This window comes from Paracoccidioides brasiliensis (assembly GCF_000150735.1).
Source record: "Paracoccidioides brasiliensis Pb18 unplaced genomic scaffold supercont2.1, whole genome shotgun sequence".
Taxonomy (NCBI): Eukaryota; Fungi; Ascomycota; class Eurotiomycetes; order Onygenales; family Ajellomycetaceae; genus Paracoccidioides; species Paracoccidioides brasiliensis.
The window spans coordinates 1,099,939-1,117,706 of NW_011371358.1; the positions used below are offsets into that span (position 1 = coordinate 1,099,939).

Here is a 17,768-nt window from a genome sequence, read left to right on the forward strand (position 1 = left end):
TATAACGGAATACTAAGCTTGATGGGATGAAAGGCCGCTGGGACCCCGCATGGTCGCATTGTCACGTGATGGGGATTAGGCCTAATCGGGCGCCGAGCTTAATCCGACGTCGAGTCTAATCGGGCACCGGGCCTCGGCTCGGTCGGGCGCTTGAGCCTAACACCCCCTTTCATCCCATCAAGCTTAGTATTCCGTTACATAGCAGTTTGCAACGCAGAGAGTTTCCTTCTTATGCAGCTCGCATTCGCACCCTAACAATAAGTTTAGTTACTAATAATAGTTAATAATTAACATGTATTAAAATAGAAAAGAAATTATTAAAAGAAATAAAATTAAATAATATAAAAAAATAAACTCTTTTTTATAAAAAGTAGAGATTTAATATAAAAACTAGTATTTTTGTAATAAAAATTATATAATTAAAATTATATTAAATAGAAATAAAGATACTGCTTTAATAATACTAATTTTTAATAATATTGTTTTAATAATACTTTTATAGTATAAAGATATAATTTGAATATTATTGAGATTAAAATATAGTTTTTTATAAATTAAAATATATAATTATATTCAATTTAATAATTATATAAGTAAAAATAGTTAAATATTTATTTAATATAAATTAAATAAATATTATTATAATATAAAATAATTGAAAATTATTTTAAATATCATATATAAAAATTATATAATTTTTTATATTTGAAAATAATTATAAATATAAATTTATACATTTATTTAATATTTTATTAAAATTTTCAATTTATTATATTATATTATTTTTTTTATTTTTTTATTTATTATTTATAATATATTAAATATTTAATTTATTAAAACTATTATTATTAATTATTAAAATTTTAAATTTTTTATATTAAATTATACTTTAAATTATATTTAAATTTAATTAAATATTAATTTATAGTTTAATATAAATAAAAATAAATAAATATAAAAATTTTAAATATTTTTTAAATTAATAATTTATAATTTAAAATTTTTTAATAATATTTTAATATTTTAATAAATTTATAAATATAAATATTACTCTATAATTATTTTATTATTATATTATAAAAATAATTTAATTATTATTAATTTATATCTATATATAACAGCTAGTAATGATATTTTTTTCTCTTTTACTATAATTATATAAATAAAATTAAATAATAAAAAATTAAAAAAGTAAATATAATAATAAATATTAAATAAAAAAGTAAAAAAACTATATATATAAATTTAATGAAAAGAGAATAAAAAAAATAACTATTTTATTTTATAATTATAAAAACATTAGTATTTCAATATAATATAAATATAATTCTTCAGTATATTGCTTATATATATTCTTAATGTAAAAATAGTTTATAATATATTTAATTATTTATTATTTATTATTTATTGTTTTTTTATTTATTTTTATATATTTTTATATATTTTGCATGGTTATTGTGAATTTTAATTGTAAAATTATTAAATAATGAAATGAACTAACTAGAAGGTGGTGGATTTTTAATGGTTAACTCATTTTAAAAATCAGTGATAGTTGATAACTACTTCACACATTTCAAATAAAAGTCTTTAAGCTTAATTCAGTCTTCTATAACATCAGGTGTCCATCGGTTCCATCTCCCCGGTCGCTTGTATAACCCGTTCGTAACGCAGCCAATTTCGAGTATGTCTCCGTCTCACTCGAGTTTCAAACTGCACTCAACACTTATGCAACTACTGTTATCGTCAAGCCACCGGCAACTCTGCTTCTTTGCGTCTTTGCCGGAATCTCGCTTTAGCTCCGGCTCTGAGGTCATAGCTCCATCTTGATTCTCTCCATTCATTCGCTATTCTCTGGTGACTCCGGATCACCTCGACCGAAGCTGTCTCCACCCCAAATCATCCCAGCCGAACCAGGCAAACTAGATGTCATCGAGATAACTAGACGGAGCACGAAGTATTAATAAACGACTTGCCTCCCCCCAATAAATAACTAATATCTCAAATATGTTTGGTTCGTGGTCTCGCTAATATCACCATATTTTGACCTGTTGATTGATGTCATTGAGAAACTTCTAGTGAATTCAACATTGAACATACTACCATAACTACATCTGCCCTGGTTCTTGCTGCGAATCTCACATGTTTATACATTCCTAAAATTCCCTACACTTGCACTCATTTATATTATTTATTTTTAACCCAAAGCTCTTTCGTTCGACTGTTTAGCTATTTTGTCAGCTCCACGGAAACTTATGTTGGTCTCAACCCGTCCGTCACCCTAGCCTTGGTCAACGCATTTACCGTCACAAACTATGGCCTCGCGATTAGCTGCCGCACGCTACGGCAAGGACAATGTCCGCGTCTACAAGGTGTATCGTAACGAGGTGACTGGCGCCCACACCGTGGTCGAGATGACAGTCTGCGTACTGCTCGAAGGTGAAATCGAGTCATCGTAAGCCCCAATCCAGACAATCTGCTTGGTGTCTATGAAAAGAATGAGAAGCCAACATTTGGCAAAACAGCTACACACAGGCCGACAACAGCGTCGTCGTCGCCACAGACTCAATGAAGAACACAATATATATCATGGCCAAATTACACCCCGTCACACCACCGGAACTCTTCGCCTCCATCCTCGGCACCCATTTCGTCAAGACATACAAACACATCCACACCGCCCACGTCGACATCATCACGCACCGCTGGACCCGCATGACCATCGACGACGAACCGCACCAACACTCATTTCTCCGCGATGGGACAGAAACCCGCAACGTCTCCGCAACTGTCACCAAAGGCACGGGAATAACACTCACCTCCGCCATAGCAGGCCTCTCCGTTCTAAAATCCACTAACTCGCAATTTCACGGCTTCATCCGAGATGAGTTCACCACTCTACCTGAAACATGGGACCGGATCCTGAGCACGGATGTCGATGCCAAGTGGACGTGGACAACATTTGCTTCCTTGGAGGATGTGAAAGCCATTGTGCCTAAATTCGACGAAACCTGGGATGTAGCTAGGGATACAACGCTACGTGTCTTTGCGCAGGATAATAGCGCCAGCGTGCAGAATTCTATGTATAAGATGGCAGAACAGATATTGGAGGCGCAACCGTTGTTGAGCTGTGTGGAGTATTCGTTGCCCAATAAGCATTATTTCGAACTGGGTATGTTTGATCGTTTTAACTTTTATACATGTATATATGTATGTATATTTCTAGTGTTCCGATGCTAACCCCCTCGCAGATCTGAGCTGGTACAAGGGCCTCAAGAACACAGGCAAAGATGCAGAGGTTTACGTGCCTCAGTCCGGACCGAATGGACTCATCAAATGCACAGTTGCACGCAGGGAAAGAGAACGTCGGGAGACGCCGAAGTTATAGGTAAAAGACCTGGGTAAGACTCTAGAATTGATACTATAATTTCTTCTTCCACAATTGTGGCTTATAGTATGGACTGTGGTGGAATTCTGTAAAGCTGTCGTGTTATCTTTTTTCCATTTTGATTTAGTTGTTATGCATTCATAGCCGTGGGCTTTGTGGTGTTATTCCTAAACTTATCAGAACACAACCCACTCTAGATGGCATGAGTTTAGAGATAAGAGAACAAATTCAAGCGATTGTTATTATCTTCAAAAATAATAAATAAATAAATGAAAATAAATTACACCTTGTCAATTGCATACATGCTAGAAGTGTACAGTACAGCAAGTCTTAAAAGAAAACTAGCCAGCCCCAAAATTCATACTCCCTGTATGCAAGCAAACAAAAATAGTGAAAAACAATGACATGATAATGACAGTTCAAGGAGAGCAAGATTTAAATCAGGTAGATTAAGCTTGAGCCTTCTCCTCTGACACCCCCTTCTCTTTCGCAAACGTCTCCTTAACCAACGGCGAATCCGCAATCGAGGTCTGCGGCCCCAACACACTCCTGCCGCCCAATTTCAGAATATTCTTCTTATACGGATGCGCATGGCCCTCAAACGCTAATGTTCAACTTATTAGCCCTTTGCTCCCTATAACCACCAGACACCTCTCAAACACGAACGAAAATGGTGTTCAACAAGCAGCACAAACTCACCTTTCAACCTAGCCAACCTCTTTTCCCTCAACCGATTCTTCGGTAACATCCCTCTAACGGCTTTCCTCAATACCTCCGCACCCCCCCACTTCTCAAACATCTTATCCCATCGTCATCGACTTCAGGCTCCCCGGCCGCGTATTATGCGTATAGTACATTTTCTGAAACCGCTTTTTGCCAGTTGTGTAGAGATCATGGCATCCGACGGCAACAACGTAGTCACCGCAGTCATTCGAAGGGTCCCAGATAGGCTTGTGCTTGCCCATCAGGAATATGGCGATGGAAGAGGCGATGCGGCCTAAGCTGCGTGGGTCACTGCCGACGTCTATGTAGTGCCATGTTCGCGAGAAGGCGAGGCGAGTCTGTGGGAGATACGTTAGCGAATTGCTGAGCGTCTTGTTTTTTACTCTGGAGGCAATGAAATTACCCGTCCAACGGTCTGCGACATTGTGGTATATAGCTATCGATTCATGGGCGGATCGTAGAAGGAAATAGGTGGAGCCGGAGAGATTGGCAGGGTAACTCCCTGAGGATATAGGAGTCAATTGGTTATCTCTGCAATTGACGAGAACAAGGGATATCGCTAATTACAACTGTATATAAATATATCCACCCCGTATTTTGTTATTGTTATATTGTTCCAGCCCTTGGTGTCGTCGTTTGGTCGGCCTCAACATCAAACTTGACATATCATCACGTGATTTAATACCCTAGCACTCACTAAGCGAAGTCGCACATCTGATTATTAAGAAACTGCCCAAGGGAAAAAAGGGAAGAGCCGCGACGACGCCGACAAACACACGACCAACGACAACTTCTTCGCTTTTTCTTTGCTCTCCCTCTCCCGTATCACTCTCTCAGGGGCCATTATCTCCGGCTGTTTAATCAATATGGCTACTACGCAGAGTGTGCAATGCTTCGGCAAGAAGAAGACGGGTATGGGAAAGTCTCTCTATGCGTTTGTTATATGACAGGGCTGGTGTTGGATTTGTTGCTGATATTGAGACTTTTTTAGCTACTGCGGTCGCCCAATGCAAGGTACGAATCGATAGTGATGTTCTGTTAAAATTACTGGGTTTGAGGAAATTTGGGGTTTGAGGACTTTTGGGTTAAGAAAGATTGAGGATTTGAAGTTGCGAGATTTGGTATCCCGGGATATCTAGGGATATAGGGATATAGGGCCACTAGAATATTGTGGCATTCATGTCGGATATGACAAACACAGCTGACTAGTGTGGAATTGTGAAATATAGGCAGGCAAGGGCCTCATCAAGGTTAACGGCCAACCTCTGGCTCTCACACAGCCGGAAATCCTCAGATTCAAGGTTAGACTCACCCTTCTCCTCTTTTATCGTTAAGATTGATTTTGGGGCATATGAGACGGGGGAAACAAGGTAGATGGAAGACTAAGGAATATTGCGCTCATGACACATCCCATGAAAAATTTCAGGTCTACGAACCCCTCCTTATCGTCGGCCTTGACAAGTTCGCCGGTGTCGATATCCGAGTCCGCGTTACCGGTGGTGGTCACACTTCCCAGATCTATGCTATCAGACAAGCCATTGCCAAGTCGATAGTCGCCTACTACCAGAAATACGTCGACGAGCACGCCAAGAACCAGCTCAAGCAGGCCCTCGTCCAATACGACAGAACCCTCCTCGTGGCTGATAACAGACGGGCTGAACCAAAGAAGTTCGGTGGTCCAGGTGCTCGTGCTCGTTACCAAAAGTCTTACCGTTAAGCAAAGTGGGTGTGTTGGGGTTTTGTTGTCGTGCGGGGGTGGGAGATGGAAAAATCGGGTTTATTATATTTTTTGGCTCGGGTGGATTGCCAAAGACGGGACCTAGCATTTATCATGCTACAACTGCTAGGGAAGATAGAATAGGGCCATTTCTTTTCCTTTTTTACCAGTTAAAATTTCAATTTCCTTCCATTTGTTCAAATAACCGTGAAATTCAGGTGCTCTTCCCATGTTCTGAAGTGATGTGATTACGGACACAATACCACATTTTTACAGAATTTACAGAGGTGATCAGTGTTGGATCAAGTCTCCTACAACTTTGAATTTGCGCCGTGGACGGAAAAAATATGCGAAATTTGGTATTTCTAACCTGATAATCTACTGCAAATTGACCTCAGGCATATCTGCATCTGGCACAAAATCGCCGTCTTCGTCTTCGTCCGCTGCCTCTTCCAACACCTTTCCCAGGCTGGTACCTTCTCCAATGTCAATGATAACAGGGGCATACTCTCCAATCTCCTCGTCCTCCTCCGTCCCCTTAACTTCCAACTCCACATTCTCTCCATCCTCCAACTGCATCATCCCCTCCCTAACCGTCCGCCCTTGTCTGATTTCCCAATCATACTCCCTCTTAACCCAATCCTCCAACAAATCCAGCTCCCTCCTAACCATACCAACAGCTCCACCACCTTGCTCTTCTTCAATATCCTGCACCGTCTTCGAAAATCTCATAAGCAACTTCCTCAACAACGCTCCACCGTCATCACCGTCCATCTCAAACAGTCCCCCTTCAACATCATCGAAATGTCTCAGCTGGCACCGTAATAGGCGCAGCACGCGCACGAAGAATGCTTCCCGTTCCCGCACTGCAGTGCGACAGGTCAAGAGCAATCCGAGCAGCCGTTTCCACTGTTCCAGACACGAGAAATTCATCAATGTAAGAACCATTAGAAACGTAAATTGTAGCTCTCCTAAGATCTGAGCTTCGCCTTGCTCTTGCCTCCCCCTCTCGCCAATAATTGCAGGTGTTGAAGCCTTCATTGCTGGCACAGAGGTAGCTGTAGTTGTAGTTGCATCATCTACGGATCCATTCACATCTCCAAACCTCCACACCAAATCCCCCAACGCCCACGAGCGATCCTGTGCCGCCTCCGTCCGTTCCCTCCCAACCGCACCAACCCGCCATGTCCGCTTCAAATCCACAGGTAAAAATCTAAATTCCCTTTCTTGCTCGCTAGCTGCCCCACTCATACTTGCAGTCGCGTACACACTGGCTATCTCCGCAGCAGTGAGGCCTGGGATATTATCTCGATCACGGGCTGCGGAGCTGCCTGACGACACGGTCCAGCGGGGGAGGTGTGTGTTCGTTGTGGAATTGTTGCTGCTGGGAACATGGGCATTGGTTGATGCAGCAGGACCCAAAATGCGCGAGAGAACAGAAGGCGATATGTAGTCTGTGAGCTGTCGCCAGTCGGTTGTCAATTCCTCTGGCGCATCTTGCCGTATTTGCGGTTGATGTAGGGTTAAGTCCACATCACTTTCAATACTATGCCCCTGCGGTTGTTGGCGTGGGTGTCTCTGCGACCCCACCCCCCGAGCTCGATCATATGCCAACAACCCCCCGCTCCGCCATATCCGCCCCAGATTTGCACGTAATCGCATCGCCTCCGCTCTGCCCTCTTCACACCCCTCATCAATAGTTACGAGAGCTTCAGTTTCCGCATCCCATTTGCGGAGGCGGATATCTATATCTGCCGTTGCACCGTTAATATTTCCGCCACTGGCGCCATGACGATCTTGAATGAAGAACCACTCCCCGCTACGGAGAGAAAAGCTCTCTGTTGTACCAGTGTAGAAGAAGTGAGGTCCAGGTGGGAGATTGTTTATGCCGTGGAAGTTTGGGGTGGAGTTGAAGGAGAGGAGGTCGATGCCGATGAGAGTTTTGGGAGGGAGGGAGGTTAGGAGGAGGGTTGGAGTTGGGGTGTTGGAGATCATTTTGATTTAAGGAACTGGCAGGGTTTAGAGAGGGGGGGAGGGAGGGATGAGCATTGGGGTTGGGGGGTTGGGGGTTGAGGGATTGGATTTTATGGAGATATGGAGATGAGAGAGTTGGACAGGAAATAGAGGGAGCTGAGGAAATCCTCCTTAACTTTTTAAAGGATGTTCAGGTCACGAATAAATATATACCTATACTAAGATATGCGCCGGCATAGGGAATAACATCTGGTATAAGATGGAATCAAGATGAGCGCTGCGAGAGCTCCGTAGCGATTCTTACATCGATAATTGAGTTCCAAAATTGGGGTTTTAGCGGGCAAAACTTTGGTGAGTAAAACCCAGCTACTCTATTCTACATAAAATTTACTCGGTTACTCACAAACAGAATTCTGAGACATCTCAATTGTAAGATAAGATCTCCATTGCATTAATAGATTGTCAAGAGACCCCTTTGTTAACATAACCGTCAAACTGTAGTCACAAATGATGGGACGCAGCAGATTTGTCCAGCCAGGGAAAATGCTATTATATGAACAAAATCCACAAGGAAAGAAGACCAGGCAATACCGCCGTTCTTCGCGTTTATTCCATCCACATATGCAAACAGATACCCGGAGATACCCGCGCAATCCATCCTTGCTCCACGCGCAATAGCAGCATTGCCATTCTGCTGGAGTATAAAAGGCAGACAGCCTCATCCGGGCACTTACAACCGACGACCGCGGCGACCTCCCTTCCGGCGAGTGGAGTCAGAGGGAGTGGGAGTTACGTCCTCGATCCTGCCAATGCGCATGCCAGAGCGGGCAAGGGCGCGGAGGGCAGACTGGGCACCGGGGCCAGGGGTCTTGGTTCCGTTACCTATTGATCCGTGGTGCTTAACATTCGTTTCCATCAAATTATATGATTTCTAAAGAATGTGTCGCGCAGTTACATACCACCGGTAGCACGGATCTTGATGTGGAGAGCATTGATTCCCAATTCCTTACAGCGAGCGGCAACGTCTTGGGCAGCCAACATAGCAGCGTAGGGAGAGGACTCGTCACGGTCAGCCTTGACCTTCATACCACCAGTGACGCGACAAATGGTTTCGCGACCACTGAAATCACCAGGAACATTAGCCTTCTATCTCATGTATCTGGCGGCCCCTCAAGGCGACATCATATGGGTATTGTCTGTCGAGTTGGCCATGGGGACCGGAAATGGATCGTCTTCAACAAAATAGAGGCAGATAACGGCACGAACCTGAGATCGGTAACGTGGACGAAGGTATCGTTGAATGAGGCAAAGATACGGGCGACACCGAAAACGAGTTTTCCTGCGATTTGATTAGTATGCTTCTGGTTTCATTCCGCACCACAAAAGCAGTTCCAGAAACCAATTCACGTACCATCTCCGGCCAGAGGTCCAAGAGAGATGTTCTCAGTAGCGGGACGTTCAACCTTCTTCTTGGGAGGCATTTTTGGGCGTGATGGATGGTCGGATGTGGTGGATGGTGAAGAAGAGAAAAGAACAATACCAAGCAAAATCAATTTGCTGCTATTAGTTCGAGATGCCAAATACGGAAATCGAGTGCGTGTGCCCTAATAGGATTAGGGTTTGTTAAATGATGCCCTATATTTCCTAATCAGGATAACAGCTGAACTGAGCAAGTGTTATTAGATAAGCGATGTTCCAGGTTTAGCGTCGATTTGCTTCTGCGGCTTTAAATAATTTCGTTCAACTCAATGATTTTCTGATCTTCTTTAATGTCTGTCTCTACAGCAGACGGTGCAGGATCCCACAACAGATGCAGACGTTTACTTCCATGACTGTACTCTGTGGGGTTGCTGTTCGAGTCGTGTGTTCTTCACTGGACATCTGTATTTGAGTTCACCGTTGATTCTCCTATAGTTACTCTTCTACTTGATGCAAAATCCATTCCCAGCAACCTAGGTGCCGACATTTGGCAACCAATTACCTGCTAACAATACAACAAACATTCAATTCCTCAGTGATGGCATCTGCAATGGACACAAGATCCATTGGGATCATTGGCATGGGCGACATGGGCAAAATGTATGCCCAGCGGTTGAGTCAGGCTGGCTGGAGGTAATACCATCCATCTTTTCTCAAATCTCCTGCTTGAATTTCAAGCGACGCTTTGGGTAATATAACCTATGGTAAGCTCTCTTCATTTTCTATTTGCGCCTCCTTTCTATCTGCCCCTCTTATATGATGACTTGAGTGCATTTGGCTCGAGTATGACCTGTGAGTTTTTCACGATCCCGCCATTCTGGCGTGTGGTGAGCTTTTGGGTTGTCGATGATGTGAACTCCTCGCTACCTTAACATTTTCTTTGTCTGAAAATATTTTCTACATTTTGCAAGATCTTTCCCTAGCTCTGAAGTTGCTTGCGCAGTGTGCTAAACTTCAGTTTCACAGTTCTCCATCTTGATCACGTATAACCCGCCTACGCCTATGGAACCATTGCTGACACCAGAGTGCAGAATCAATGCCTGTGACAGGCCTGCAAACTATGAATCATTAAAGCGGGAGTTTGTATCTGAAGTAGGTGGAATGCTATTAACAACGTGAGCATGAGGGCCTGAACATTGGGGCTTATTAAGGGATTAAAGCAAAATATCAATATACTCCCGAATGGGCATTTAGTCTCCAGAATAAGCGACTATATCATCTACAGCGTAGAGGCAGAAGCCATTGACAAGGTTGTTGCGGAATACGGACCATGTACGTCTGCCATTCTAAGTCATTCAATCGTATCATCTATTCATATCATCCATCAAACCCTGTCTGACAAGTTGAAGCAACCAAGGTCGGCGCAATTGTCGGTGGTCAGACATCATGCAAAGCTCCTGAACTTGCTGCGTTTGATAAGAACCTGCCCAACGACGTAGAAATCATCTCTTGTCATTCCCTTCATGGTCCTAACGTCAATCCTAAAGGCCAACCCCTGGTATACCTAAACCCGAAATTATGTATCACTGTTGTAGCCGCATAGTAACACCAGGTCTTCCAGGTCCTAATCAAACATAGAGCCTCAGACGAAAGCCTAAGGTTTGTGGAGAACCTTTTCGCCTCCTTCCAGTCCAAATATGTCTATCTCAGTGGTGTGATGCACGATCGGATCACAGCAGATACCCAAGCAGTCACCCACGCCGCTTTCCTCAGCATGGGCACTGCGTGGCATGCCAACAACCAGTTCCCTTGGGAAGTTGCCCGCTACGTGGGCGGCATTGAGAATGTGAAAATTAACATCACATTGCGCATATATGCGAACAAGTGGCACGTCTACGCAGGCCTAGCCATACTCAACCCTGCCGCGAAGATGCAGATTCGCCAGTACGCGCAGTCGGTGACTGAGCTGTTCAAGCTGATGCTGGGTGGGCATCGGGAAGAGTTTCGGGCCCGGGTGAAGGCCGCCGGGGCTGCGGTGTTTAAGTCTGGTACGACGCAGCATGAGCTGTTGTTGCGGGATGAAGTGCTTGACCGGTTCTCCTTGTCCAAGGGGATGTCGGAAAGGATGCCTAATAACCATCTGAGCTTGTTGGCTATTGTGGATTGCTGGTGGAAGTTGGGGATTGTTCCTTATGATCATATGATTTGCTCGACGCCGGTTAGTGGGCTTTGACTCTATTCTTTCGTGCAAATATACATACGTACGGATATTTGTAAAGAGGGCTAACAGAATTGCTTAACAACCACAGCTCTTCCGTCTATGGTTAGGAGTGACCGAATATCTCTTCAGAAATGAAGACCTCCTCAATGAAGTTCTGGACATTGCAATTGATGACAACACTTTCCGGTCTGATGACTTAGAATTCACTTTTGCCGCACGGGTATGTGCATGCATGCATTATAACCACTGCTCCCAGCCTTGTGTAGGCCCCAACGTCATAGCCACTTCCCATTTGCCATATTTAACCCCTTCCCGAAAACAAGAAATTCCAGAGTGAAGAACAAGCCACTTTCCCTCCCCCTGCATATATTACGTATTGTTATGCATCCCCTTTCTTTTGTTTGCATTGTTCCACACCTTTTTCACCCTCACCTCACACCAACATTCACCAACACTGCCGGCGCCAAATTCTATGCTGACGAGAATTCCCTGACACTTCTGGGAAATTTTTATTAGGCCTGGTCTGAATGCGTGTCATTTGGAGATTTTGCTTCATACCGCGATCGTTTTGAAAAGATCCAATCGTACTTTGCTCCACGGATCCCAGAAGCTGTCCGTCTTGGAAATGAGATGATGAAAACTATTTTGGACAAGACAACGACCACCACCTATGCAACAACAGGAAACGCGACGAGTTCAAGTTGAAATACCACAAGCTAAAGGGACGGACACCAATAGGAATGACGGCATTTCAGGCGTTGGGGAAACTTTCATGCAATAGCCATGTCAACTTACCACCACTCGCGTCTTTGGGTTGCGACGGTTGGGATATGTTTTCAGCGTTTTATCATCGTTATTGTCGTCCCTCTCAGCTTTCTTGGGTTCAGTTATCGTTGTCAGCGAGAGATAATTCCAGTTTTATATCACCTTCTTTTGTATGCCTTCCCGTCGCCCTATATGCCTAAATATTCCAGGCAAGAAATGACGGCAGAAAAATACAATAATCAACAATCATACGGGCTAATAAATGAGCGCGTGAGGGTCCAGCTTGCTACTTGTCAATTTTAATCATTGGCTGGCTTATTCAATGTTTTTTGATGTTACTTCCGGTTTATTATTGTATTGAGGTTTTCGAATCGATTACCCAGGCACTCGGAGAACCGATTTCATGAATGCAGATGGAATTAACAATGTTTAGCTAGACATCTTTTCGGTAGGAAGGTATAGCTACTTTGTAATCTCAGTGGAACAGCAGATTAATTCTTCCAGTTTTTGCCTTCTGATTTGTTTCTCTTGGCCCCCCGTCCAGCGATTTACATCAGCATCGTATGTGAAGCACAGCCAAGTAATAATCAACGCAGCAATTGATGGAAGGTTCATGAAGAATGCAACAAACTCTGAGGTCTGTCTATCCAGGCAACCTAGGAGTATTGGCACAGCATATCACGACCAATCCCATCGTGGTGCCCATCTCGACTTCATAAACGGGTAATTCCCAATTCTATGCCCAGATTAAAAGTTGGATCAAACCTTAGCGCACGGACTCCCGTGCCTGGCGGCTAAATAACCCCACTATTTGATGAATCATCAACAAAGCGATCTTTCCAGAATCTCTTGTAATCAGTGAAACTATGCGGAGACGAAAGACAACCGTCAGGTATACTCTAGCAATCCGCATGGTTACGTGAAATTCCTCGACCAGCCCTAGGCCCGTTCTGGTTTCATCTCTGGTAAATGATCAAGGGCATCCTGATTCACTTCTCAAATCAGTCACTCTTCGCCTGTAATAGTAATTATTGCATCATCCCCTCCACACCTTTAGGCATATTTCGCTATGGCAAGCAGAGATGGCGGTGAGAAACGAAGCTATCAGGAACTTTTCCATATCAATTGCGTTATGCCAGCTCCTGCATACACCTTGATCCAAGCCGATATGACTTCAATGATATGTTCCCACCGCAGTTCCCAGATTTAGAATGTGGATTTTTTTTCTCCGGCGAGTGGCTTACGCGACTCCCCACCCATGACAAGATTCGGCGCATGCTGCTAGATCTAGACAGCCGCTTTCTCTATGCGTACGAACTTGTTAGTGAAAAAAGGGTTTGCTAACTTGCCATTTTAAGATGATTATGGAGAGATTTCTCAAGTTACCGGCTAGATTTGAAAATATTCAAGTCACTTCGCGCCTGCAAATACTGAACGGTCATCCGTAGGCTATGGCAAGAGTGTTTGGCCAGAGACTGATAATGCACATTGATTTGCGTTTCAATAACTCACGTCAACATCAGCACCGAAAGGTACGGGGCGGAATGGGGCCTGGTTTAGGGTTCTGGGGAGGTTACTGCTACCAGGTCGTTTCCAATTGTACCAATGTGTTTAAACCTCCGTGAGGCAATGGGTTCTGGTTTTCATGGTGTCGGTCCAATACTGAAAGAGTAGTTCGAGCCAAGAATAATTAAAGTGCTGGAAAGCAGGGTGCTTAACAGGAAACGTGGCCAATATCAGTTCAAAAGAGGTGTTACGTCAAACGTCAGGTTTCAATTCTCTGTGTCCTGCCCTGATCTTATTCTGCGGGGCATCAGGTGTCATCATTGCTCTTCCATATCTTCGTGGAAACGCGCACTGACGAGTTGAAGGATAAGGTTATGGCCCACAAAAGGCTAGTTATTTAGTCACGCCATCACCGGATAATGAAAGGCTGTTGGACCTGCGAGCGTTCCTTCAGTGGAGTGGTCGCTAACTTGAAGTCATTTATATATATATATGTGCAGATATAAACTGTCCGATACGAGCGGTTTGCAAGGTTCCTGACATTGAATGCCCAGGCCGTTAGCTCACCCCAGTTGAACCCAAGATGTTGCCTGGGATGGGGTTGCAGGCGGAAATGTGGGTTCTCTCCAGCGTTTTCTCTCGTTGATTCATTTTGGCTTTGTGATAGCGGAGTACTGCCTATATATAGACATCTCCCCGGATCCTTGGACCGTATAGAGGGTTTTCGACGGCCGCTGGTCGTCATGATCTAATGCGGAACTGAAATCGAAACCGAGGATAGAGGAAAAAACTGCTACCAATGCAAGGGATCGCAAAGCAATCTAATCATGTCATCAAATGATCAAACAATCAAGATTGCCACAGTGCTGGATAAATTCCTCCGCACAACCACTTATACATTTATTTTATTTGGTTTGTCTGTCCCAACGCATGTTTTGTGTGGCTCATTGAATGCATAGTTTGTGTTCTTTTGACACAGGTTTTAAACACGGTTAAATATCGACATCTATATTTGATTGCCGTGAACCATGATACAGAAGGCCGAGGTGGATGAAGCAGCCCATATGTATGTCATTGGATGATTGTACAGAAGGGTTTCTCGGCATCAGCCGCCTATGCTTTGCGATGGTCGTCATCGTCCTGGCTGTGCTGAACCGTTCAAGTAGACCAGTGGCATAGATGATCGCGAAGGATGGAAGGCCAAGAAATGGTTGCAGCACAGGAATTTGCTAATTCGGGGATTGGTGGGGAGACAAAATGCAGATGACAGAATCATGAATTGATGATACTGTGAGAGATGCACTCACGCCTGTGGCATCTCTTAACTAGCCACACCAAATCCTCCACTGTGTCACCATTATTCCTCGAGGCCGCGATGCTGTTGCGTGTCCTGTTGCACCAGATCCATAGTCTCCTCTCTGTGAAGCCTTGGGTGCTTGGAATTTCCAGGTCCACGGCACAGCAACCCCCCAATATCACCACCAGCTGAAACCCTTTTTCTTGATTCCGCGCTTTTTTTTTTTTTTTGTGGGGGGAGGGGGTTTTTCTCAGCGTCTTGTTTGAGTACGAGTTATTCTTCTCGTTCTACCCTCAAAATTTCCCTGAGAATATCCTTCAGCCCCTAAATAGACACCGGGGCTAGACCAGCCACTGTTCCTAAAATGATCGAACTGGGCCTCTTTAAACCGATATCTTTGGAGAAGATCAATTTAGGCTCATTCCACACCCCAGTTGAAGTGATTATGGGCCGGATAAATGCTCGCGGTGTTGTCAGTGTGCGGCATAAGCTTTGAAAACTACAATAACAAGAAAACTCCATATAGAAAATAAAAATTAAAGGGTGGATGGGTGAACCCAGAGGCCCATATGCTGCAGATCACTGCAGCCCACAGGATTTCCAATCCTTGCAACCCCCTTGGTTCCAAGAGGCTGGGCTCACAAATGGCTACTGTGTAATTGGCCCTGTGCAGCCATTGCTAATGTTATCCTGCAGCAATATACTTGTGTGTGCACTGTTTCGTGCCAGGTTTGGGCTGCACTGAAGATGATTTGCGCCTTTGATGCAACCCGGGACTATGATAGGCTAGGTGGATGGGCTGCGCGTACAATAATGTGACGACTCTAGACACACTCAATCATCATAAAAGTACTTGCATACGCAGGGAGTACGTACGTCCATGGTTTCATATATGAATTGGGTTAATGCCGCGTTTGTTTTTTCCCTTGGTTGATATTTAACTTAATGTGCGGTCGTTTCTTCTCAGCCTCGCCTCCCTCCCTTTTGGCTAAACTACTTATTTTGATACGCACAACACTCAAACCTCCATCCTCTTCACTCTTAATTTGATGTAGCTATTGTTAACTGTAGCTGAATTAGCCTTCACAGGTGATTACTTATAGGTGCTACAAAACGACCTACTTCACCCGACCAAATACAGCTTCCTCTACGCTGTACAGGCATACTCAGTCTGTGCCTGGAATATTTCCGCCATGAGGCTTTTCCCTACAGCGGTCGCGGCGGCCACCTTGGCGTCCAGTGAGCGCTCTCTATATCATCATAGATATAGAGATTCCCTGGCTAACATTTCCCCCCAGTGCCAGTGGTGCACGGCCAAACAGCGCAATTTCGTCCTAGCGACGCAAAAGGCATCTTCTACAGCCTGACCATTCCCCCGTCCACTGCTTCTCGCGGCGAAGGCCTTATCTTCTTCACCATGGAAGCGCCCAGTGATGGCATCCAATGGTTCGCACTGGGCCAGGGAAGGGGAATGACTGGTTCTAACATATTCGTCGCCTACGCCTCATCCCCAACCAACATAACCGTCTCCCCGCGTCTGGGTGTCGGCCATATCGAGCCTGAATACAACCCATCCGCGCGCATAAGCCTCTTGGAGGGTTCGGGCATATCTAATGGCAAAATGATTGCTAATGTTCGATGTGACAATTGCATGAAATGGGAGGGTGGGTCCATGAGTCCCACAGATCGGAAGAGCCCCTGGATTTGGGCCATGAAGGCCGGCAACCCTCTCAACTCCGCTGATGTCAGAGAGCAAATATCCTTCCATGACAACATGGGCACCTTCAGCCTTGACCTGAGCAACCCATCAGATGGCGGATCGGGAGGATCGGGCTCAGCTACACCGGGAGTTTCCCAGAAAACCATCAACGTCAAAAGCGTGACACACGGCATCATCATGTCTGTCGTCTTCGTCATCCTCCTACCAACCTTCGCATTGGGGCTGTTTTTGATCACCTATCCACAAACAGCATCGCGCATCCATGCTCCCCTGCAACTGCTAACAGTCTGCGGCGCCATCGCCGGGTTTGGCGTGGGTGTCTCGCTAGCCCGCGACCTGGGAAAAACAGCCATGTACCATCCCATAATTGGCTATGTGGTCATTGCCTGGCTGTCGGTGTTCCAGCCGCTTCTAGGCTATCTGCACCATCGCCACTACGTGCGGATGCGCAAGGGGAGTGTGATGGGGTTTGTGCACCGCTGGGTCGGCCGTGCTATGCTCATACTAGCCATCGTCAATGGTGGGCTAGGTTTCAAGTTTGCCGGAATTGGGAGCGACACTGCGCCTAAGGTTGGAGTTATTGTCTATGGGGCTATTGCGGGATTCATGGGCGTCATTTACGTCGCTGTTGCAACATGGGGCACGGCAAGGAATCGAAAGGAGAGATCAGGATCTGACGCGTCTCTTTTTGGCGCGAACGAAATGAAAGATGGGGCGAATAGGAGATAGATATATGGCTGCTCGGTCGTTATGCCCCTTAAAGAGATCAGTGCAGCTAGGATCGAGTTGCTTTCTTCCCTGCGTTAGGGGTCATGTCTCTCATTATTCATTCCTTTGTTTTTCATTCCCCTTCATGGGTGTGTGATCACTGTGACTTTTCATTGCTGATATCCCCATCGTTTTGCTCAACATCTACTTTCCTTCTGCTAAAGTTCTTGATCTACGAACAATTCAGCTTCTGCGTGGACTGTCTTTCTTCGTCTTTGTGCTTCCTCATTTATTTTATTTCATCTTCTTCTTTTTCTGCAAGGGAAAGCATTT

At 44.5% G+C, this 17,768-nt stretch overlaps 8 protein-coding genes across 8 annotated transcripts; 4 read left to right on the plus strand and 4 right to left on the minus strand.

Moving 5' to 3' along the window:
* Nucleotides 1–2,312: 2,312 nt before the first annotated feature.
* On the plus strand, nt 2,313–3,385 carry PADG_00331 (uricase; the record flags this gene model as incomplete). The annotated part of the gene is made up of 3 exons (XM_010757999.1): nt 2,313–2,452; nt 2,523–3,169; nt 3,249–3,385. The coding sequence occupies 3 exons, from the start codon at nt 2,313–2,315 to the stop codon at nt 3,383–3,385; spliced, it is 924 nt and encodes a 307-aa protein (XP_010756301.1).
* Nucleotides 3,386–3,834: 449 nt separating this feature from the next.
* Nucleotides 3,835–4,184, minus strand: PADG_11083 (uncharacterized protein; the record flags this gene model as incomplete). Its single annotated transcript, XM_010758384.1, has 2 exons — nt 3,835–3,989; nt 4,085–4,184. 2 exons carry the CDS (start codon nt 4,182–4,184, stop codon nt 3,835–3,837), a joined length of 255 nt encoding a protein of 84 aa, XP_010756686.1.
* A 1-nt stretch (nt 4,185) lies between these two features.
* Nucleotides 4,186–4,532, minus strand: PADG_11084 (ribosomal protein L13; the record flags this gene model as incomplete). Its single annotated transcript, XM_010758385.1, has 2 exons — nt 4,186–4,446; nt 4,512–4,532. 2 exons carry the CDS (start codon nt 4,530–4,532, stop codon nt 4,186–4,188), a joined length of 282 nt encoding a protein of 93 aa, XP_010756687.1.
* Nucleotides 4,533–4,974: 442 nt separating this feature from the next.
* On the plus strand, nt 4,975–5,825 carry PADG_00333 (40S ribosomal protein S16; the record flags this gene model as incomplete). Its single annotated transcript, XM_010758000.1, has 4 exons — nt 4,975–5,020; nt 5,100–5,122; nt 5,338–5,409; nt 5,535–5,825. 4 exons carry the CDS (start codon nt 4,975–4,977, stop codon nt 5,823–5,825), a joined length of 432 nt encoding a protein of 143 aa, XP_010756302.1.
* Nucleotides 5,826–6,203: 378 nt separating this feature from the next.
* PADG_00334 (uncharacterized protein) lies at nt 6,204–7,820 on the minus strand (the record flags this gene model as incomplete). Its single annotated transcript, XM_010758001.1, has 1 exon — nt 6,204–7,820. One exon carries the CDS (start codon nt 7,818–7,820, stop codon nt 6,204–6,206), a length of 1,617 nt encoding a protein of 538 aa, XP_010756303.1.
* Nucleotides 7,821–8,529: 709 nt separating this feature from the next.
* Nucleotides 8,530–9,280, minus strand: PADG_00335 (40S ribosomal protein S14; the record flags this gene model as incomplete). The annotated part of the gene is made up of 4 exons (XM_010758002.1): nt 8,530–8,681; nt 8,759–8,919; nt 9,066–9,138; nt 9,211–9,280. The coding sequence occupies 4 exons, from the start codon at nt 9,278–9,280 to the stop codon at nt 8,530–8,532; spliced, it is 456 nt and encodes a 151-aa protein (XP_010756304.1).
* A 1,000-nt stretch (nt 9,281–10,280) lies between these two features.
* Nucleotides 10,281–12,144, plus strand: PADG_00336 (prephenate dehydrogenase (NADP(+)); the record flags this gene model as incomplete). The annotated part of the gene is made up of 6 exons (XM_010757485.1): nt 10,281–10,370; nt 10,439–10,550; nt 10,628–10,776; nt 10,840–11,436; nt 11,528–11,659; nt 11,956–12,144. The coding sequence occupies 6 exons, from the start codon at nt 10,281–10,283 to the stop codon at nt 12,142–12,144; spliced, it is 1,269 nt and encodes a 422-aa protein (XP_010755787.1).
* Nucleotides 12,145–16,200: 4,056 nt separating this feature from the next.
* Nucleotides 16,201–17,456, plus strand: PADG_00338 (uncharacterized protein; the record flags this gene model as incomplete). Its single annotated transcript, XM_010757486.1, has 2 exons — nt 16,201–16,246; nt 16,306–17,456. 2 exons carry the CDS (start codon nt 16,201–16,203, stop codon nt 17,454–17,456), a joined length of 1,197 nt encoding a protein of 398 aa, XP_010755788.1.
* Nucleotides 17,457–17,768: the final 312 nt, after the last annotated feature.